The sequence below is a fragment of the Nymphalis io genome, chromosome 4 (assembly GCF_905147045.1).
Source record: "Nymphalis io chromosome 4, ilAglIoxx1.1, whole genome shotgun sequence".
Taxonomy (NCBI): Eukaryota; Metazoa; Arthropoda; class Insecta; order Lepidoptera; family Nymphalidae; genus Nymphalis; species Nymphalis io.
Window position 1 is genome coordinate 1,392,800 of NC_065891.1, and position 24,388 is coordinate 1,417,187.

At 32.0% G+C, this 24,388-nt stretch overlaps 1 protein-coding gene across 4 annotated transcripts in view; it reads left to right on the top strand.

Annotated features, from left to right (window-relative positions):
• Positions 1–24,388, top strand: part of LOC126781731 (tetraspanin-2A) — a 42,304-nt gene that overhangs the window by 8,856 nt on the left and 9,060 nt on the right. The window contains exons 2-5 of one of the 4 annotated variants that reach the window (XM_050506735.1): positions 6,192–6,389; positions 6,862–7,038; positions 15,754–15,939; positions 17,649–17,672. In XM_050506735.1, coding sequence (XP_050362692.1) covers positions 6,192–6,389; positions 6,862–7,038; positions 15,754–15,939; positions 17,649–17,657 — 570 coding nt within the window. In that variant the 3' untranslated portion in view covers positions 17,658–17,672. Of the gene's footprint in view, positions 1–6,191; positions 6,390–6,861; positions 7,039–11,882; positions 12,069–13,071; positions 13,362–15,753; positions 15,940–16,388; positions 16,505–17,648; positions 17,673–24,388 lie in introns of those variants that run through there. The other 3 variants (XM_050506733.1, XM_050506734.1, XM_050506736.1) reach the window with 3 other exon arrangements.

Below are 24,388 nucleotides of genomic sequence, written 5' to 3' on the forward strand. Positions count from 1 at the left end.
AACTTGTCTCGTGAGAAGACAACATAATTTTTATATATATTTCCGTCTGGATTTTTGTGGATGCCCTTTACTTAGTAATCTATGGTTTGATATAAAATTTAACGCGTAAAATATTCACGTATCTACATTGTAATGCCATATACGAGACGCTTTTCACGCGGCAGACAAACGCGGTGCGAGTTTTTACGATGCTATAAATTTTTAACATCACAAAAACTCTGTCTTTGCTCCCGAAACGAGCAAAACATAGTCTACGTAGCATCGGACAAGAATATAAATTGTGTTATTTTCGGTATGAAAAACGCGATCATTAAAAAATATTTGTCACTTAAAAGATTTCCATAGATTAATGAAATTTATACTCTTAACAAATTGTAAGTGAAGGTAGGACGATTACTTACGTTTAATATACTCTTGAGTCAATATGCAAAAAGTTACATCGTAAAGTGGAACCAAGTTAAATTAATTCTATATCATCCTAAATATCCCGAGTGTTAGCGTTTTTGCGAAGTCTTATGAGGTAATTCAGGAAGCCAACCCACGTTAGACGCACAATTTTATATATATTCATTCCTTATTTATCTTTTCATATTTTACGAAACCGTATTTTATTACTAGTTTATCGAATATTTGTAAATTCAGTTTTTGTTCACGTTGAAACGAAATGATTAAAAGTAATTTTAAAATAGAACTCTTAGAAACAATTGTAATTATATTAAATGGTGGCTATCAAATAAACTTTCAAGAATTCAAGCATAATAATCGGTCCATTAAAAACAACTCGGCTAGAATTTGACAGAATCGATTTTTCTTTGTTTCAAATTTATTAGTTAGTCGGCTTCGTTCCCAGATTGTCCCATTTATCATCGTGAGAGCGTGTATCAGCGAGTGAATTCGAGCATTAATGGCGGCCTGGCCCCAGCATTATATGATTTTTCCCGCTGCAAACTGTACAAACGTACAAGTCAACTTTCCGCGTCATTTGGCGAGGCCCTAATGGATTGCGAACAGAGTTGTTGTCTCGACAAAGGTTTTTGCAGACAGAGTATAATGATGCGTAGATATGGCTCTTTTTTGCTTGTGAGATTATGAAGCGCTGTGGAAGACTTCCCGCAACTGCTATAGCGACCTGATTCTTGCAGTTTTTGCTTGATTACTCTTATCTTTGATGTTCCAAGTTCGAAATGTATTCGTTCTGTGTAGTAGGAAATATAGAAACTTAATTTTCTTTCACAGATCAGCTTAATTTAAGTTCCAATATGTTTTATATTAAGTCTCATGATTTTCTAAATTTACATATTTAGTTAAATTTTAATTAAGTTGTCAAAAAAATAAAATTCAAAATTCCTATTAAGACCGACAACAAATTTTTTGATGTCTTTACCGAAAATATTATATGTTTTTGTGATATCAAATCATACGTGTAACAATGGTTTGTAATTTGCAAAGCTGACTTGCGCTTGTCCGTTTACTCTTGTGACTATTATACTACTATATCTGAACTTGAAACAATAACATTAAAAATATGAAAAAATAAAGTTTAATTTAAATTAAATATTCTAAAAACAAGATATAATTACAGTTTTCTAAATTCTCGTTTCTTATTTCTCGCATTCTAAATACAAATAGTACCAAAACAGTGTAAGTTGCGCAACTTACACTGTTTTGGTACCATTTCCATCTATATTATCCCAATAAAACAGTACACAGCGTCTACATGAATCTTTTGCTAATTTTAGTATATAAATCACGAACGAGTTTCAAACAGTTATTTCCAGGTTAGCTACAAAATATTTTCTATTCTATCTCTTTTATAAATGAAGACACGAACATTAATTTTTCATGTTTGTACAAAATAAGTCCGACAAACGAAATAAAAATTCTATTACGAAGAAAACAGACAAGAACAGTTAAATATTGTACAAGTTTGAATAAGGTAAGAAAGTTTGCCCGATAGTTGATGTTGCGCAATTTGTCAAAAACACTGATGCTACATACAGAACAAGATATTTCTGATATAACTAAAATACTTCACGTAAGTTTAAATTCTGACGTATTTCAAATGTCTTCCATAAAAATTATAAAGTATAAACAGTAAAGTAAAGTTTTATTTAAATAAAGATTTATATTAATCACATAAATAAGATTTATTTATTACTATTGTTCTCCAACAGTTGTACTAATATTTAAATGATATGTACCCCCAATTACATATTAAAAAATATGCCTTAGATCATTATGTTTTTTTTTTATTTAGTAATAATAATTAAATAGTAGTGAAAATTTTCAGAGTGAAATTTCTTTGAGAGAAATAATTTCAAGATCAAATGTACGCAACGTTTTTTACGTAACGATAATTTTAGACGTTTTTGTTGCAATTGACGTATTTTATGGGCAGAGAACGAGCAGAGGATTTCTACGGCGTTCTTTCTTGATCATTACCCACCAAAAGTAGTTAATTTTAAAGTTACCCAGCACACACGCACTTAAGTTACTTTTATAATAATTTATAATAATTGTCTCTTCACTAATTAGTTAGTGATTTTTTTATAAAACCCCTTTATGGAACTGAGCGGGGGCGCGGGAGGAGCAAATTGTTGTGTTCCGGTTTGAAGGGTGAGTGAGCCAGTGTAATTACAGGCACAAGGGACATAAAATCTTAGTTCCCAAGGTTGGTGGCGCATTGGATATGTAAGTGATGGTTGACATTTCTTACAATGCTAATGTCTAAGAGCGTTGGTGACCACTTACCATCAGGTGGCCCATATGCTCGTCCGCCTTCCTATTCTATAAAAAACAAAAAAATAAATAGGAACAAGGATTGGACCTCTTGTTTGTGTGAGATTGTATTGGTGTACGTGCGAGTAATTTCATGCTTTATATCAATTCATTATAGGAACATATTATTATATTTATATTGTTTATTAATTTTATTTATTTATAAAATTGCGCATACACGTATACAATACAGGTTGGTTGGTGGCAGAATTTCACGATAACTTTACACGATATTTTTCTGCATTTAGCACGACATAAATTATAAATTAAGCCTTTGAATAGTGGTGCTTTTTCAATTTTTAAACTCACACAAATATCCCTTTGCTATCTATGTTCTGATGTAGTTATGCAAAGTATTTTTTTGGTAATATCGTTATTATGAACAAATTTCAGCACTAATAACATCGATTGAATATTTAATACTAATATAGATTATCTACTCCTGATAGCTCATTCATATTCTGAGATTTTTAGCTACCTTAAAAAAAAGTTATAACTTGGGCCTTTTTGAATGTGTTACTTAAATCCTCAACTAACAAATTCCTAGCCCCACCCCGAATGGTTGTTCCTTGTTTCTCTTAACGGTTCTATTTCATCCTATATAATAACTCTTACACACATTTACCACTAATAATGATAGTGTATTTTTCTTAAGAAATTATTTTATATTCTGATAAAATAATTTACTCATAATATATTTTTTGAGCATTGAATTATTTTTGTTAGGTGCAATTTCTGTAACTGATTTGGCTGCAGAGTAAGAAAAATAAAAAGTCACATCATTTCACGTTTCAAGGCTTCCGTCTCGCAACAAATATGGAAGATATGTGTCTATTTGGAGAAGAAAAAGAGAGCAAATGAGTAGAATTTGTCGACACGATTGCACGACACATAATGCGAGCGCCATGTCACTAAATTGATACAAATTGTCAAAGAACATACACGTTCTATTATATTTTAAAGTGAAAATTCTTCGAGAGAAAAACGCTGTGAGAGCAAAACTTCAAGATCGAATTGGGTAGCAATATTTCTATACGCAATGTTTTCGAAATAACACATTTCCGACGTAAATATATATGTTAAATAATTTTCTAATTTAAGCCACGATATAACTTTAAGTACATCATATATACGTATAATATGTATTAATACGGCCTCGTATAAAACTTTTACGAGTATAAAGAGGTTAATTTTTTTTTTTTTATAGAATAGGAAGGCCACGTGATGGTAAGTGGTCACCAACGCCCATAGACATTGGCATTGTAAGAAATGTTAACCATCGCTTACATCACCAATGCGCCACCAACCTTGGGAACTAAGATGTTATGTCCCTTGTGCCTGTAATTACACTGGCTCACTCACCCTTCAAACCGGAACACAAAAATACCAAGTACTGTTTTGCGGTAGAATATCTGGTGAGTGGGTGGTACCTACCCAGACGAGCTTGCACAAAGCTCTACCACCAGTATAATTTCTTTTAACAATATTTTTGCTCGAATATTTTGGTCGGAATATCGATAGTGATATTAATATATTTTTCTCTACTAGATTAATCTTCTTAAAAAAATCCTTACCCCCAGACACATATATATTAAGGGCTTATTATATGAGCTTAGAAATAATATAGCAATAAATCAGAAAAGTAATCAGAAATCACGGCGATGGTAGCAAACAAATAAGAGGGAAAGTGACTTAACTTTTATCTATAACAATTCAGGAAGGCAAAAACAAAGCTATTATACGGAATCACATGATCTAAAGATATTCATTCCTCTCAAAATAAAGTTGATTATAAGCTTACGACTAGCTTACGATTATTTGATCCTATAAAAAGAAGCAGTAGTTTCCTAATTTATCGAAAATTACTTATGAATCATATAGCATTACCACCAATTACATGTTCAAGCTTTAGGAGAACAATTGATTTTCTGTAGTTATCAGCATTGGGCATATTGAAGTTTTTTGAGGATAATCGGTGACGAAACTTGATACGTAATGAGTTTTTTTTTTTGTAAACCTATTGAGACGAATTTGAACAATGGGCAATTTTAACTACAATGCTTGCAATGTATATTTCTTGTTACGTCTTTCCACAATTGAGAGCACTCGAAATATATATAGTATTAACTTAGTATGTGAAGATTAAATAAAAAAGTATAAATAGTTTTTTTCAGTATTTTTTAACTAAATTCTTTGTTTTTATTCATGTTAACTTATAAGATAATCGTTCCGATAAATCCGAGGTAACTGTTAGCAGTAAAAATTGGGGAATTGCGTATTTCCGGCATAAAAGTTTATGGCACTCGCGGAATTAATGAGATAGTAAAAGTTTTACATAGATCAGGCATAGTTTTATAGTTGTTTTTAAAATATAATGGATTTATCGGGCAATTTCGCCAGCAATAGGATTATGGTAAACATTTTTATAATGGTATAAAGACTATATATATATATAGTCTATATATAGTCTTTATACCATTGTACAGTTGTTGCAGTGTTGCACATCACTTGCCGGTTCTTTTCGATACATTCTTACATAAACTCTAAATCAGTAATATCTTAACATTCAATTTTATCCTGAAAGATAAAAAAATACTTTTTTACGACCTTAAAAATATATAAAATATTTCTTAATACAGAAACTAATAGTGTGTATTCCTTTGAAACTCGAGTTTAAAATGCTAGAATGGAATGGAATTCAATTTGTTTGATAGTCTCGTATACCGTATTTGTTAATCAAAAGAATTATGAATCTTTTTAACCACGAATACTGCAGACAAAACTTTTTTGCAATTAACTAGACAATTACACAATGTTGAAACATACATTTGAATTCGATTTTTTTCATATTGCCTGTGAATTACTCAAAAAATACGAATAATTTCGAGGCTTCATTTTCTTAATTAATTTTTAAGACATATTTGTTATTGTATGGAATTTTAAAATGTTATATTTTTACATTATAATTATTTTCAAGATAAACGACTTTTTATGACATTAGTTAAAGTTTCTAATGTCATAATGTAAAAATTCGTGTCAGATTGTCGTCCCATCGGATTATGAGAGTTAGAGAATAGTGAGTGCACCTCGGTTTGTGCACTCACTTGTGCACTATAATATGTCCTGCACAGTTGGCTAAACTCTCTTGAGATTGACTGCCGTGGTCGAAATCGGTCTGGAGGATATTATTAACCAAAAGTTTTCATATACTTATATTGTGTTTATAATTTTATTAATTTTATTCTCAGATGATTCATATTGGTCAAATATCATAGATTATTTAAAAATTATACAGACTGTTTAATTTAATATTTTTACAAATATTTACCTTCAGTTTGCAAGCAGACAATTCTTTGTCAGTTTTTTATTCCTAGTGTTGAAATAAATAATTTTTACATGTTTTCTATTTGCAGTTGTTCGGCGTGTCAATATTCGCGCTATGTCTCTGGATATGTCTCGAGCCGGGATTCAACGAGTGGATGAGGATATTGGAGCTACAGAAGTACTTCATCGGTATATACATAATTCTAATCGGGTCGCTTGGCATCATGGTGGTAGCTTTCATTGGATGCGGTTCTGCGTTAATGGAGAACGTATTCCTGCTACTAGTGGTAAGTTGAGTCAGATTTCTATTATATTAAGTTTAAAAACAGAAACAATATTACCGTTCAATTTTTAAAAATACTCATGATTTTAAAAACAAAACGATTAATAATATCAAGTCAAAATCAGAATAACTATTTTTGCTTTAACCTTACGTTCATTGGTCGCCTGTCACGTCATCAGCAGTCACCAACCAATGACTATCCAGATTTAACCCAAGTTAAATTTGACCTTCGTCAATGTTTAAAACACTGAAGATCTGTTAGAATTATGAAACGATTATATCCTTTAAGCATCATAATACATTGCCTTGTGTATGCCGGATATATCAAAGTCACAATACACAACAAAATATATATTTTGAAAGATTACAAAGAATAGGTAGGTATCTAGAAAAAAACTCACAAGAAGTGACATGTACGCTCAATTACTTTACATTGTTTTAAGCGCTTCTATTTATTTTGATTTTCTTTTTTATAGTTTACAGCGACACAATGCGCTTTATTCGTGTTTGGGCTAGTGGGTGCGTGTGTCGTATTGGACTTCTCAACGTATGACTCCAGCATTCAACCTCTTATCAGGAACGTCATCCTTAGACTCGTAAACAACCCACAACATGAAGGCAGTCGGGAGATACTAAGGATGGTACAAGAAGGTGTAAGTATTAGATATTATTTAAAAAATATTTTTAAATTTTATTATCTATAATAATATTACAAGGCTTGAAGAATTTGTTTATTTATTTGAACGCGTTAATCACACTATCTATCAGTCCGATTTGAAAGAATAGTTTTGTGTTATTTAGCCTATTTATTAAGGAGGGTAATTGACTATAACAGTAATGTTTAACATGAGTTATACGCGTCTAGTATAGTATAAAGCAATATTGTTTGTATTAAACGCGATAGTCTTGGATAGTAAGACATCAGAAAAATATATTTGCATTCAATTTTTCATCGATTGAGAAATTTTATAAATAAATGTACACAATTAAGCTTCTTCTCTGATAAAAAGAACGGTAAGCATAAACCAATATAATAAGGCTAAATATATAAAACAGATATGTACTTGTTGAATCCAATTTGATTTTAGGTAAAACCGGGAAGCACGGCTAATTTTATAATATTTTATCATTTTATTCGCGTAGGTGAATATGTTGAATCATACTTCCATTTTCGTAAGAAAACATCCAGACATTTAAACCCTCTGTTCTCATTCTTATCAGTGGTGTAAGTACACAGGAAACGGGACGATGCTGCAAAGCGGCTTATGGTCTATTATTAGAAATAAAATAACACATGACACTGTTGTTACACGGCATAAAATAGAATACTTAAGATGATATTACTTACTACATTGTGACATATTTCACTTTACTGGAACAAGTATCTAAACTACTCTAAGAAAATTCGACGTAAAAGTACATACTCTTAATACTTTGCACTATTCATGTTCTTTTTTTAATTTATTTTTAATAATAAAATAATATACTTCATATCGTTGCAAATATATTTGCTACCGGAAGTATTCAAGAAACATCCCAGGGAAGCTCGCTATCGCCAAGATTACGTAAGCCTTGCACGTATTTAAGAATGACATTATAGAATGTAGTATACCTACTTATAAGACATGAAACTATGAAAATAACCAAAATATACTAATCAAACAGTATTAATTTCAATTAGTTGTCTCACTGTCTTAACCGTGTATATATGAGCTGTCAGCTGAGTCTACTTGCAAAGGAAAACAAATGAGAATTAAGCTGGAGAAACCTCTAGTAATTCCTTCTCTCAACTGATATCTACTGTCAACATTAACTCAAATTTTTGTTGCGTAAAACGTTTTATTTACATTATTGGTGACAGTAAAAACAACCTATTGCGTGATTAAATTAAAATCATTTGTTTTAAATCATACTGAATCATTAATTATAATTATAATATAATTTTATTTATCTTCATAATACATATTTTTATCCTCGGGTGTAAAAAAATATTATTTTTAAAAATATTTGATATCAAAGTAAGATCCATTATGACCTGAAATTTTTCGTTGAAATCTTTATCCTATTTATGGACACCGAGTTTTTTGACTTACCTAAGATGCAATGAAACAATGATCCTGCACTTTAACGCCATAATTATATAGCTTACATAGAAACCGGCAAGTGTTAAAAGGTTAACAACGTGGTAGCATGTATGCAATTTCCTACTAATCGGGTGTTCAAACAAACCAATAAAATCACTTTCATATTTATAATATCAGTAAAGATAACAGGATCGCTTCCGCTCAAAGGCTTAAACTGTATCAAAATGGTTGAGGTTTCTTGTAAACGTAAAACACTTCAATTCCCTCGTGGCACAGTAACTAAATAATAATAATAATATCCTGGGACATTTTTCACACACGGCCATCTGATCCCAAATTAAGCTTGTACAAAGCTTGTGCTATGGAAACCAGACAGCTGATATACTACATATACTACTTTTCTTTTGTAAATACATACTTATATAGATAATTACACCCAGACTCAGGACAAACAGACATGTTCATGCACACAAATGTCTGTCCTGGGTGGGAATCGAACCCACAACCTTCGGCGTGAAAGGCAAGTGTTCTACCAACCACGCCAACCGGCAGATATAGTATATTATGTTGGAATGACTTATAATTCTTTCGTTTGAGTGTTTAAACTTTGGTTTATGTTTTTTATATTGCTCGTATTAAGATGCATTTCCACCGAAATAGATATTTTGATATGTCCATTTATGAACACAAATACATAACATTACATTAAACTTTAATGATAATAATGTCCTCCAGACCGATTTCGGCCACGGCGGCCAATCTTAAGAGAGATTAACCAACTACGCAGGAGATATTATAGTGTACAAATGTGTGCGCAAAAACAGATGCACTCTCTCTTCCCTCACTCTCATAATCTGATGTCCCATCGGCAATCCGACACGACCGAAAATAGTTCAGGCGCAGGACCAACGGCTTTACGTGCTTTCCGAGGCATGAGATTATACACACTTCCAATTTCCAGACTCCGGGATGCTACTGAGAATTTTCTGACAGAAAAACCCAATAACTTTTTATTGGCCCGTCCTAGGAATTGAAACTTTACTAAAAATTTAATCCAATAACAGACACTTCATTACCGACTCATATTGTTATCACAAAAATTACCAAATATCCTATTATTGTAACGCAGCTTTATGTTTAATAAAGTCCCCGTCATTGATTGCCTCACCTAATGTATAGCGAACAGGTGCAACTAATTCATATACTATAAACACATTGTGTAATCCAATCGAATTTCAATAATTAATTGAATTTCACATATAAACAGATTATAGTAATTATATGTATTGAAATAGCTATTAATTTTGATAAACATAACGCAATATATAATTTTCTTTGTGACATGTTAATAGTATATGTAGTCTGTCATTTTATATTTATGTTTATTTTTTTTGCTTTTCTGTTTTTACATACATGCAAAAATATTACTCGTACATGTAGTATTTTTATTGTTATTACACCGCCATGCGTAGTATGTCTATATTTTATTTTAATATCATTTCTATTTTAGTATTATAAATTACACCATTATTTTTCTATTATGAAAAACACACTCATATTTATCATACAAACAGATACACATTTAATACACTATTAAAGTATTGACTTGAGTGGCTCGCAGAAAATTAACGCTCAATATCAAAGATCTTTTGTATTCTGAACTTTATATTTCTACGTTTTAATGTAAAAATAAAAGTCATTTACAATCTTAAAAAGGCGGTTTTAGAACGTCCTTTTACTAACTAGACTCCATTCAATCACCTGGCAGAAGTAAATAGAATTCGTAAGCGCCATAAATAAAGTGGGGCCATAACGTTCTTATCTACGCAGTGTCGCCTGAAGTATCGAGACGAAATCAAACCTTGTCCAAAATACATTTACCAAATGGACAGTCGATGTTGAAACGTAGCGTAGGTTTGCCGTTAGGGACGTCAGTACTAATCAAATGACTTCGGCGACACGTTCACTTCGATGTCCGATTGAATATTGGAACAAAAATCTCGTGATCGCAGATATCCGTTCATTTTGATTGTCAACGACAATCTGATTTTACCTTTTAAAACTTTCAAGTTTTTAGTTATGTTAATTAAACAATAATATTATTTTATGTATAGTTTTTATTAAATAATATGAGTTATTTATTTCAAAAACATTCTATTATAAAAATCATTGATGTGCTTTAATCCAGGTTTAATTGCAATAAGCTAACTATTGATATAGTACGAGTTAATCGTATATAAAAAAACGTACTGCGTTTAGATCATTTTGAAATACTATGAAGTAGATTTTTTGGTGTTTTTATACATCTGCTTTAAAAAGTATCAATATTCCTCAGTTAAACTAAAATACTTTAATGGATTTTACGCTTTCATTAAATAATATTTACATGAACTATTTCTGTATGAATTCAATAAATACCTTCTTGTGTATGTATTCATATTTATGAAGTGTCTGTGATAGTTTTTATCTTATATTATAGTGATAAAATATCAGTAATATCAGTAAACAGGATTGTTTTCGTATTATTTTATCATCGTGGTTCTTATATATAAAACTCGTGATATCAGGTTGATATTCAATTACACCCTTGGTAGGGCTTTGTCCAGCTATTGGTTATTAAGGTATTGTTAAGAATAAACATGTTTGTTACTGTTTGTCAATAGATGGCGTTGATTCATTATTTGAATATCCTGAATCACGCTGTCTAAGTTTTTTTGTGATAATATATATATATATATATATATATATATATATATATATATATATATATATAAGTAATATCAATGTTATAATTTTGATCAAATTTAATTTTGCACTGTGGACGAATGGTGAATTATAGTTAATATTTAGTTCACCATTTGGTCCTTCCGAGTACTTAAATAAATTTGATCAGATTTGTAACATTGACTTTACGTGTATGTATTATCACAAAAAAGCTTGGACAGCGTGATTCAGGATAGTCAAATAATGAATCAACGCCATCTATTGACAAACAGTAACAGACATGTTTACTCTTAACAGGTATAATGGGAAACTATCCAGTAATTACAGGCACAACTAACATAATAAATATCTCAGATGCCATGATAGGTAGCATGTTTAATTTATAAGAAGTGGTTTATGCTTCTTGGAGCGCCAGCGTCTAAGAGCTAAGGTGACAAATGTATATAAAATACAGATTAAATGAATTTGAAAGCGTTTGATCGATTACGATGACAATTTATACATATAAAATATTTTTGGCACATTTACTTCTACACCATTCAACCGATCGACATGACAGTTTATTTGATCACGGAGAATATTGAATAATAGCTTGTAAATTTAGCCCATTTTTACTCAAGAATGATTACAATGTATACCAGGCCTTAGCTATGATGATTTGTAAAAATAATATATATCTTTTTGGCCAGATCGGCTGCTGTGGGGCGGATGGAGCAATGGACTTCATAAGCATGAACAAACCGCTGCCATCTGAGTGTCGTGATTCAGTCACTGGCAACGCTTACTTCCATGGTTGTGTCGATGAACTAACTTGGTACTTAGAAGGAAAGACTGGCTGGCTGGCTGGCATCGTTCTTGCATCTTGCATGATATGCGTAAGTTTTATTGAAACCTAAGACTTAAGATGATGGTAGGTTTTTGTGCAAGTCTGTATACGTAGGAACCACCTACTTATCACATATTCTACCTACTTTGAAGGGTAGGTAGCAGCGTGACATAATATCTGTGTTCCCAAGGTTGATGGCGCATCGACGATGTAGGGTACGGTTTACATTAGTTTTACTGACAATTATAATGATGCTACAACAACAATTATAATTAGGTGAACCTTTGGTGGTGTTTGTCTGCCTTTATAAGAAAACAAATATAGAAAGTATACTATTGGTGCTATGTGATTAATATATCAATGTCACATTTTGTTACACAATTTTCTCGAAAAGGTTTCGTGTATTGATTTACACGTATTTTCTTTTTTTATAAAATATTATAATTAAAAAAGTAATAGGAAAGATTTTTAAAGCTCCATTTACGAGGTAATTAAAACAAGGGTCACGCTATTGCACATTATTTACATGCTTAATTAGCAAAGCATGGCGTGTCTTACTTCTTTCAATATTATTATTAGAATTAATCCTGTTTGTACCATTGTTATAAATATTCAAGAAAGTTATTCGTGGAAATAAGTTGAACAAAAAGTCATTACTTTTCGCTCAATTAAAATAATTTAAGCGTGTTTTCATATTTTGGCTATTCATATTTTTTATAAAATTTATGTACTCAGAAGCAACTTCAACTAATAGCCTGTAAATGAACCACTGCTGTACAAAGGTCGTGTCTCCCCTCAAGATGTTCCCCCACGCATTCACATGTGTCAGGATTATATTCGACATACGTCATACTTCAACGTTGAGCAAGAGTTAAATTGTAATAATTTAAAAGGCGACCTTGGTTTATGATCCTTGTTTTATCAATTGGACTATCTTCATTCTTATTACATAATTAAAATAAAATTATAAATACGTTCCGAAAATTTTCTATGTTAATATTAGTTAATCGGATTCTAGAAGACTAATACTAAGCTGAAAATGTTTCTTTCAGATCGTTAACGCTGTCATGTCATTAGTTTTGATTCAAGCCGTGAAGAAAGAAGAAGAAGAATCGGTTGTCTATAAAAATTAATCAATTAATATTATTATAAAAATTAATTAGACTTACAATGTTATAGAAATTTATTTCGGCGATGTTTTTTTTATAAGTTTTATTTTAATTGACTATTTTTTAATTATAAAATAGATGACAAGTTTTTATCTTTATCACTTATTCCCATCGTTTTATACACTTAGTTCTAATTCTAATACAATTAATGATAGCTGTAATAAAGTTGATATCAACAATTTTTTTTTTAATTTTTAACTATCACTTTCCTCAAAAAAGAAGGATTTTCATGCAATTTTCCATCTCCTTCATGTTAAATTTTCAAAAATTTATTGATAAACCACTTTGTAATAGGAACCCGTATGCAATTTATAGTGTTTGCTAGCCCCAGTAGTTTGGGCTGTGTATTGACATAAATATAAATAAATATATCCTGGGACATTATTCACACACCGCCGAGCTAAGCAGAACTTGTACTATGGAAACCAGACAACTGATGTACTACATATAATACTTTTCTTTTGTAAATGCATACTTATATAGATAATTATACCCAGGCTCAGGAAAAACAGACATGTTCATGCACACAAACGTCTGTCCTGGGTGGAAATCGAAGCCACAACCTTCGGCGTGAAAGGCAAGTATCTATCAACCACGCCAACCAGCCCGTCGTCTAGTCGTAGCCCGTATGTCGGCCAGTATATTGTTTACTATAATTTCCTTTGTTTGTCACTGTGGTTTTTCACATTAATATAAAATAACTTTATAAATATTATATTAATATAATGTATATAGAAACGTATTATTTAGTTGAATTGGAACATGAGGTATTTTTTATAATAAATTTGTCACATAATAAAGATATTTCCAATAAATTGACAACAAGTTACTCATAACGACAATTAATTAATAAACTATACATTTCTTAAGAATAATAATTTTATCGATAATGTGAGTATATGAAAGCGATTCATTCGGTTTCGTATGTAAATATAACTTATATCAATAGCCTGTCTGCTATATTTATTCTTAGATGTTTACAAAAGGATCATTTACAAATATTATGTATTTAATTACAAATATGTGCTAATAAAGTAATAGTTATAACTGAAATACATGATCAAATATATTTCATTAATATTAACCCATATGCAGGTAGAATATAATATTTGAAATGTTTGAAAGTGATAAATACAAAACGACTAACTCAAATATCTCACTCAGTTTTAGCGTAGGTTTGCCGTTAGGGACGTCAGTACTAATCAAATGACTTCGGCGATACGTTCACTTCGATGTCCGATTGAATATTGGAACAAAAATCTCGTGATCGCAGATATCCGTTCATTTTGATTGTCAACGACAATCTGATTTTACCTTTTAAAACTTTCAAGTTTTTAGTTATGTTAATTAAACAATAATATTATTTTATGTGTAATTTTTATTAAATAATATGAGTTATTAATTTTAAAAAAAATTTCTATTATTAAAATCATTGATGTGCTTTAATCCAGGTTTAATTGCAATAAGCTAACTCTTGATATAGTACGAGTTAATCGTGTATAAAAAAACGTACTGCGTTTAGATCATTTTGAAATACTATGAAGTAGATTTTTTGGTGTTTTTATACATCTGCTTTAAAAAGTATCAATATTCCTCAGTTAAACTAAAATACTTTAATGGATTTTACGCTTTCATTAACTAATATTTACATAAACTATTTCTTTTCGAATTCAATAAATACCTTCTTGTGTATGTATTCATATTTATGAAGTGTCTGTGATAGTTTTTATCTTATATTATAGTGATAAAATATCAGTAATATCAGTAAACAGGATTGTTTTCGTATTATTTTATCATCGTGGTTCTTATATATAAAACTCGTGATATCAGCTTGATATTTAATCACACCCTTGGTAGGGCTTTGTTCAGCTATTGGTTATTAAGGTATTGTTGAATAAACATGTTTGTTACTGTTTGTCAATAGATGGCGTTGATTCATTATTTGAATATCCTGAATCACGTTGTCCAAGTTTTTTTGTGATAATACATATACATAATATAATAATTGTTATAATATTGATCAAATTTATTTCAGCACTGTGGACGAATGGTGAATTATAGTTAATATTTAGTTCACCATTTGGTCCTTCCGAGTACTTAAATAAATTTGAACAGATTTGTTACATTGACTTTGCGTGTAAGTATTATCACAAAAAAACTTGGACAGCGTGATTCAGGATAGTCTAATAATGAATCAACGCCATCTATCGACAAACAGTAACAAACATGTTTACTCTTAACAGGTATAATCGGAAACTATCCAGTAATTAAAAGCACAACTAACATAATATCTTAGATGCCATGATAGGTAGCATGTTTAATTTGTAAGAAGTGGTTTATGCTTCTTGGAGCACCAGCGTCTAAGAGCTAAGGTGACAATATAAAATATTTTCGGCACATTTACTTCTACACCATTCAACCGATCGACATGACAGTTTATTTGATCACGGAGAATATTGAATAATAGCTTGTAAATTTAGCCCATTTTTACTCAAGAATGATTACAATGTATACCAGGCCTTAGCTATGATGATTTGTAAAAATAATATATATCTTTTTGGCCAGATCGGCTGCTGTGGGGCGGATGGAGCAATGGACTTCATAAGCATGAACAAACCGCTGCCATCTGAGTGTCGTGATTCAGTCACTGGCAACGCTTACTTCAATGGTTGTGTCGATGAACTAACTTGGTACTTAGAAGGAAAGACTGGCTGGCTGGCTGGCATCGTTCTTGCATCTTGCATGATATGCGTAAGTTTTATTGAAACCTAAGACTTAAGATGATGGTAGGTTTTTTTGCAAGTCTGTATACGTAGGAACCACCTACTTATCACATATTCTACCTACTTTGAAGGGTAGGTAGCAGCGTGACATAATATCTGTGTTCCCAAGGTTGATGGCGCATCGACGATGTAGGGTACGGTTTATATTAGTTTTAGTGACAATTATAATGATGCTACAACAACAATTATAATTAGATGAACCTTTGGCGGTGTTTGTCTGCCTTTATAAGAAAACAAATATAGAAAGTATACTATTGGTGCTATGTGATTAACATATCAATGTCACATTTTGTTACAACAATTTGCTACAACAATTTTCAAGGAATTACTCAAAGGTAAAACCTTTGAGTAATACATATTTTTATATAAATAGGAGTGTCCCATTGCAGAGATAAAGAAAAAGTCCTTCTTTTACAGCCTATACAAGAAGAACGAAGATATCGACATTTTATACAGCTTATTTCAATAGTCATATTTATAATCATATTAATAAATTATTTATTCAAATAACAGAGACTCAGTTACAAAAACACAAAAAGAAAACGGAAAAACTTAATATATTTCTTCAAATATTTATGTTTTCTTTGAAATAAATCAGTGTTTTGTTTTTAATTATACCTACTATTTACACCTTTGAGCAAAAATATCACGACCTTGAATACGTCCCCCATCCAATTTCCTTTTTAAGGCGTTATCTAAAAAGTAGTAAGTTTTAGCACATAAAAAATCCAAAATATTTTTTCGACTTTACAATTGAACAATTCTGACCATTTTCTGGAATCCTGTTATGGTGGCGGTAATAACGTATACGCTTCTTCCTAGTAGTGATCCTATGTTACGGGTAGAATTACAAGAAAAATATTTTGGTAAAACAAGGAACCATGTTAAACAATACAAATTCATATAAATGTTTTCCTCGAATTTTCAATTATAGTTTTGGAACACTAGTTATATGGAAACATATCAAAATAACGTATCGCCGTAAATCGGTTTTCTAAATTACATGAGTCGGATGCGAAGCCAGTTATTACAGAATAGATATTGTAGTCTATATATATATATAATTTTGAGCCTTAGAGTTTATCTATTCATAATAAAAAACAAACAAAATTATTTTATTTGAACAGAAAATATAACAAATAAAACATTAAAACGCTGTTGGAATACGTAAATACTTAACTATCAATTCGAGTGTTAAGAATGCATTTCCCTTGGCAAATAGTTTATTTTTTCATTTACAACGTTGGCGAAATGATGAGACTATGAAAATAGAAATGTACAATCGCTCTGTTGCTTTTAAAAGCGAACACAGAGTAAATAAATCAGAAACACAAAGCTTTGGGTAATGCGTTCTCGACTACACACTGTCATATTGCTTGTGAAACTTTCAAATTAAACTAAGAATAAATAAAAAGCAATGATGATGAATAAAAGTAACCAACTTAAGATGCTATTATGGCATTATATAGCACGATCTTACACAAAGGCTACTTTGCTTAAATTTCATGAAGCTAATGTTAATTAATTTGTTATGCGAATAAATTAACATTTTACTTCCGACTATATTCCCAGCGTTATATAGCGAAAATTCTGTATTTGTTACTGGAAATAAGCATCAGTTACCGGGCCAACAATTTTACTCTCTTTTAAATAGTGTTAATGTAATTTTTTTTATAGATTAGTTAAGCGGACGAGCATATATATGGGCCACATGATGGTAAGTCGTCACCAATGCGTCACCAACCTTGGGAATGAAGATGTTATGTCCCTTATGCCTGTATTAAGAAAATTAATAAAACAATACTGATATATCTTTATATATTGGGCATGTCGTCATACACAAACTATGAATAAATAATTATATAACTATAAAATATAGTTTTAAGCATACATTTTTCATGAAATCATATTTTAAATAAATATTTAAAATTTCTTTCAAAAAACTTACGCATAGTGTGCTCATTTGATATACCCAAAACTTTTCCTTTACCCTCCTCTTATTATGTTTTATAAAAATAATATAATATAATGTATTCTGCTTAGAATGGTTCAAATTGAAGACGTTATGATATTTTGTATACAAGTTTGATGAGCACAGTAACAGTATGTATCATTATTTCTTGTTTACACATCCACCGTAATGAAAACAACGCTAGCAGTAAGACAGGGATTCTTCACTTTGACTTTTCCGTTCGGTACTGCGGGTCCATTTCCTCGACATAACAACCAACGTCGCGGCGGAAGGCGCCCCTAGCTTGTATGAATTTCTGCAGTACGGAATACGACTAGTGTAACTTGATCCTTAATATAACCGCCCTTTCTTACTTAGTCAAAGGAGAGAATGATATCGTCCTACTATCGTAGAGGTCTCGTTTAAATTGCTGTTCGCTAAAGAAACATGTAAGTCTGTTATCGGTTCATTTGCTTCTGTAATATGTTGTGATCCTTCGACGTTTGATTGGTTTCTATTGAAGGAAACGTTGACATTTATTTGTCTTGAATGCGCGTCTCATTTGTCATATACGAGTAGAATAGAAACATTTTCACATCCTTTTCATATCAACTAGACCTTTCATACATTAGATATATTCTTCGTCGTAAGCACTTTTTAATGTGAAACTTATTTTGTTGCAATGAAAGTAAATAATTTTAAAATTTACGTTTCTGATGCTAATAGGCTTTGTAATGATTTAACGAGTACCTAGTCACTAATGCATTTTTAAAGCAATTTTAATACACACTAATAAAATAAAAGTAAAATTAATTTTGCCTGTTTATTTCTTAGGTAATGACGAGTAAGCAACAGAACGATTTAATATAAATAACAAGAGTTTAGTAAAAATAACATGGAGTTGCGTGAAACAGCAGCTTTCTCTCTTTTTCACAGTCTTCAATCACTTCTCAGTAGCACACTATAAAATACTCTCGTTTCACGGAAAGCACCTGACCTGTGCCTCAACTCTTTTTGGTCGAGTCGGATAGTGGAATCTCTGTCTTCCTTCACTCCTATAATCCGATTAGTGATTCCATATAATATAGAGTACACTTTTGCACTTTAACCCTCCCAATAATATTATATAATAAACGAATACTAATTTAATAATGCCGAGTAGTTTTTAGACTTTTCCAAAATAATACGTCGTTATGGTATGGTTTAGGAGGATATAATCCCCGATTATAATCAAACGAACCGGGCAGAGTCAATAGATCTAACTTCAAATGAAATCCAATATACGAGATGAAAACTATGTTTACATTTAAAAACGCCCCAGGCGCTGGTCAACCATTTCTCTAATATAGGTCAATATAAAAGAAATACTAAAGAATAAATTAAACACGAGAAAAAGAGCGAGCCTGAAGGCGCTACGCATCCGGACAACGGCTAATATCCGGTGGTGAATGTTTATACGCAACAAACAACGACTTAGAACAAATAATTCTACTGAGCCCCGATCCTAACTTACTTCCACTAATTGGTCGGTGGGCAACTTTGTTACAAGCGGCCGCTGATATTCCGCTTGGGGAATAATCGACGAGAGTCATGATTCTCGTCGATTATTGAATTGAATGGAGACAGTATAAAACTATTTAATGTATGTTACGTTAAGTGATGTGAACTTCGTCAGGTTCAATAGGAATAATAATAATATATATATATCCTGGGACTTTATTCACACACGGCCATCTGATCCCAAATTAAGCAGAGCTTGTGCCATGGAAACCAGACAACTGATATACTACATATACTACTTTTCTTTTGTAAATACATACTTATATAGATAATTACACCCAGACTCAGGACAAACAGCCATGTTCATGCACACAAATGTCTGCCCTGGGTGGGAATCGAACCCACAACCTTCGGCGTGAAACGCAGGTACCTACCAACCACGCCAAACGGCTTGTCAAAAGGAAGAAAGAGTCTAGAGCTTTTTGTCCTAAATTCCACGAACGGGTTGAGTTGCAAGCAAATTTCACTTTTACTTAAGTAAGGATTCTAATTATTTAAACTGTAGATGTAGCTCAGCGGTAGAGCGTTTGCTTTGCATGTGAAAGGCCCCGGGTTCGATCTACGGCATCTCGATTTTTCCACGGTAGCATGCGCAAGTTTTTTAGTGGGTATGCCGATGTTTGGAGCGTACTCGGTGCCTTGGACACCGGCGATTCCTTAAACTGTTTCCGTGGGAGAAACGCGAAATACGTTTTTCCAGCGTAACAAAAAAAAGATTCAAATTATTCAAATTATGCGACTGCTGAATTGAAAACAGAAACCGGTAAACGTTATGTTGTATCTATGCAAACTGTTACATCGTATAGAAATATTATTAATGATAAACCAAAATCAATTTTTGTATGTAAAATGTTAAAAATAATATTACTTGGATATAGTCGATACATTTATTTACATAAGAATAAATACGAAACAAAATTAAAAACATGAATGACTGACACAAATGAAACATGATGACAAGAACGCTAGCAGCATTTGCTCGCAATATCTTTTACAAAAAAAAAGTGGGAATATATAATACAAGTTATGTTTTACTGATGGTAGAGCTTTGTTCAAGCTCGTCTGGGTAGATACCACCCACTCATCAGATGTTCTACCGCAAAACAGCAGTACTTGGTATTGCTGTGTTCCGGTTTGAAGGGTGAGTGAGCCAGTGTAATTACAGGCACGAGAGACATTACATCTTAGTTCCCAAGGTTGGTGGCGCATTGGCGATGTAAGCGATGGTTAACATTTCTTACAATGCCAATGTCTATGGGCGTTGGTGACCAGTTACCATAAGGTGGCCCATATGCTCGTCCGCTTTCCTATTCTATAAAAAAAAATTGATATTAGTTTAAAATTACCTGAACCTACCTTGAACAATAAATGTCGTCGTCACTGACCACCCGGGGGATGTGAAACATCGAATTCGATAGTTATTTAAATACTTTAAAGAAAATCAATAAAAATATATACAGTCAATTTAATAAAAATATTTCCTTAATAAAATACCTTTTTTTTGTTATTATTATAAAAATTATAGTAGTAGTTATAGTATACGCGCCACGCACACACAAGGAACATAATAAAAGTTATGTCACAAGTCGGTCTCAAAGCCAAGACTCAAAAAAAAATATATCACATTAAAAAAAAAATCTTCATTTATTTTTGTCTTATGTATTAATCAGATTGAGTTGAAACACAGGTCTGAATGTTTTTTTTTTTTTTTTTTTTTTATATGCCCCGGGAAGGCAAATGACTCTACTCCACCTGATGGTAAGTGGTAGTAGAGTCCAAACGCGACGACGGCCAGTACAGTCGGGAAGAATGTTCTGTACTAGCCGTCCCCGCCTTGCCGGCCCGCAAGATGCCTCTTCACGCCTCGTTTGAAGGAACCCGGGTTGTAAGAGGAGGGGAACACGTGAGCTGGTAAGGAATTCCATTCTTTGGTAGTGCGACAAAGAAAGGAGTTGCCAAATTTCTTTGTGCGCGATGGAATTGATGTCACAGTTAGGCGGTGACATCGAGAACCAGCTCGCGTGGACTTAAGAAGGAAGGGGGAAGCAGGAATTAGAGAGAATAATTCCTCAGAGCACTCGCCGTGATACAGTCGATAGAAAGCGCTCAGTGCTGCTATCTCACGACGCAATTGTAAAGGTTCAAGGGTGTTTGTGACCTTTACGTCGCCAATAATGCGTACTGCACGTCGCTGCAACCGGTCCAAGGCCTCCATAAGGTACTTAGCGGAGCCATCCCAAAGGTGCGAGCAATATTCAACGCAAGACCGTACCTGTGTTTTGTATAACAGGCACAGTTGTTGTGGCGTGAAAAAACGCCGCACCTTGTTCAGAACTCCGAGTTTTCGTGAAGCTGTTTTTATAATAGCCTCGATGTAATCCCTTGGACTAAGGTCGCAGCGAACGTCCATCCCCAGCATAGCGATTTTGCTTTGTATCATCAGCGGTGTACCACAGAGGGAGGGATGAGTGTAAAATGGTGACTTTTTCGCTGTGAGAGCGCACACCTGTGTTTTCTTGGCATTAAACTCAACAAGATTATCAGAACCCCATTTGGCGATGAGCTCTAATGTCCTATCAAGTTCAATGACAAGATTCTCCCGCCTCTCCTCAGTTTCCGCCCGCCCAGCCACTGCGCGTCCGTGGTATCCACCATGCACTGTACTATCATCTGCATAGCAATGTATGTTCCCAAGCGAGAGCATATCATTGATATGCAAAAGAAAGAGTGTGGGAGATAGCACAGATCCCTGGGGGACGCCAGCATTCACTACATAGAATTGTGAAGCGCAACCATCTACTAAAACACGAAGGCTACGCTTGTGTAGGAAGCTGGCAATCCAGGTGCATAGCTGAGCAGGCAGACCATATGCCGGTAGCTTGGAGAGAAGACTTCTGTGCCAGACCCTGTCGAAAGCCTTGGAGATATCGAGGCTGACAGCCAACGATTCTCCATGCTTGTCGATAGCTTCACCCCAGAGGTGCGTTACGTACGCTAGAAGATCACCTGGTTCATGGCTCAATACGACATGCTATAGAACGATTGACTATACTACGACTATTCAGAACGATTAATGGTCGAGTGTCGACGATATGACGTGAGATTCATATCCGATATTTGCTTACAAAATTTTTTTTTAATTGTATATTCGTTATTTTAATTTTTAAATTAATAATAATAATAAATAACTTTATTCACCAAAAAAAAAGGCCAAAAAAAATTAAGGTAGAAAACCATAAAAAAAAGAGTTAACAATATGACATTTGATAATTTGGTGAAAAGGTCGTAGTTTCAGCTAGGCAGCTTTTCAGTCTACGCCTTGTACATATGCTGCCAACACAAACGTCTACGTCAAATCTACATTCAGTGCAGTAAAAGGTAAAAGGAGATAAAATTACTTAAATAATAAAAGTTAATACAATTTATAACACGCACAATAGGCTAAAATAAAAAAAACATGCAAGCATTACTAAAACAGAGAGGTTTTTTTTTGTTAAATTCTAGGAAAAGGAAAATATTTCATATTAAATAAAAAAAATGAAAATATAATAATAATAATAATATTTAAAATGTTTAAGCAAATAGAGATTTTTTTTAAATAGAGATAAATTTTAATAAATTACAATCAAAATAACAATTAAGTATTGAAGTTTAGTTACACACATTTATCCTTATATATAGTCAAATAAATAGTGAAATAAATTTTATATTAGATTTGTAATGTGTACTTAACTCACATTTGCAAAACATAGTCTTAATTATCATTGTTCACCTTTTTGTAGGTCATATAGTTATTTATTACGTATTTCTATGTAACATTTCTTTTTTTTAATTATGTTTAGTCATCATTTTATGTGTTCATACATGTGCTTGATGTGTTCTCCTATAATTGAAGGAAAACACATATTTTAAAACATTAAATTAAACATTTTTGTTTTTTTTTTTTTTAATTTTATATATTATAAAAATAACTGTACACAGCTAAAAAATAAACGAATTAGTATCTATTTAACAACATTATTTCACGATTTAATTTACTTGTAAGAGTGTATCCTTGTTGGAGATTCTTAATAAATAAATAAATATATTTTAGTTAGAAATATAATTACAAAGCTATGGCTAATGAATTTAAATATTAAGAAAAAAATAAACTTATGTCAAAATATATTAAAGGAAAGATTATTTCAAATAAAGGCGATGATACTTTAAACAAGTAATTTCAATATGAAAATCACTCAGACATTTCAAATTTCTAGATGAGTACCAATTATATGGAATACTTATTGAATCCCTTATAATATTAAATTGAAGGAGTACAAAGTTTAGAATAAATTACGTCTGACCTTAAACTCTTGTAACGTGAATTGATCCGCAGATTTTATTTCAACTAATCGGATTCGTGTTACAAATGAATTTGCAAATTCATAAGGAATAAATTTAAGACTGCGAAAGATTTTCTATTGAAATTAATACTTTGCTTAGACGGCTTTTACCTATTTTATTAAGAAACATTAAAAAAAATTATTAAGTTTTTTAATTAATGGTAATTTAATGTGTATATATTTGAGTTTATATAGTTTTAATTTTAAAATTAACATTGAATAAAAGTTGTCATAACTATTATAACATTTAAAATATAATAAAGTAAAATAAATCATAATACTCCAATTAGTAGATATACATTCGGCAAAGTTTAACTGTCACATGCAAGTTTCCTTACTTCCTTCACCAGTGTGCCTGAAATCCTTACCAATATTATAAATTCAAAAGTTTGTTTGTTACTTGCACGTTTTAACTACACAACCAATAATGTGTCATGGGGTACAGAAAAAGATACTTTACCTAATACCCCAGGAACCAGGACTCCTTACACGCCGGTGATGGGTGATAAGTAACGCATACGATA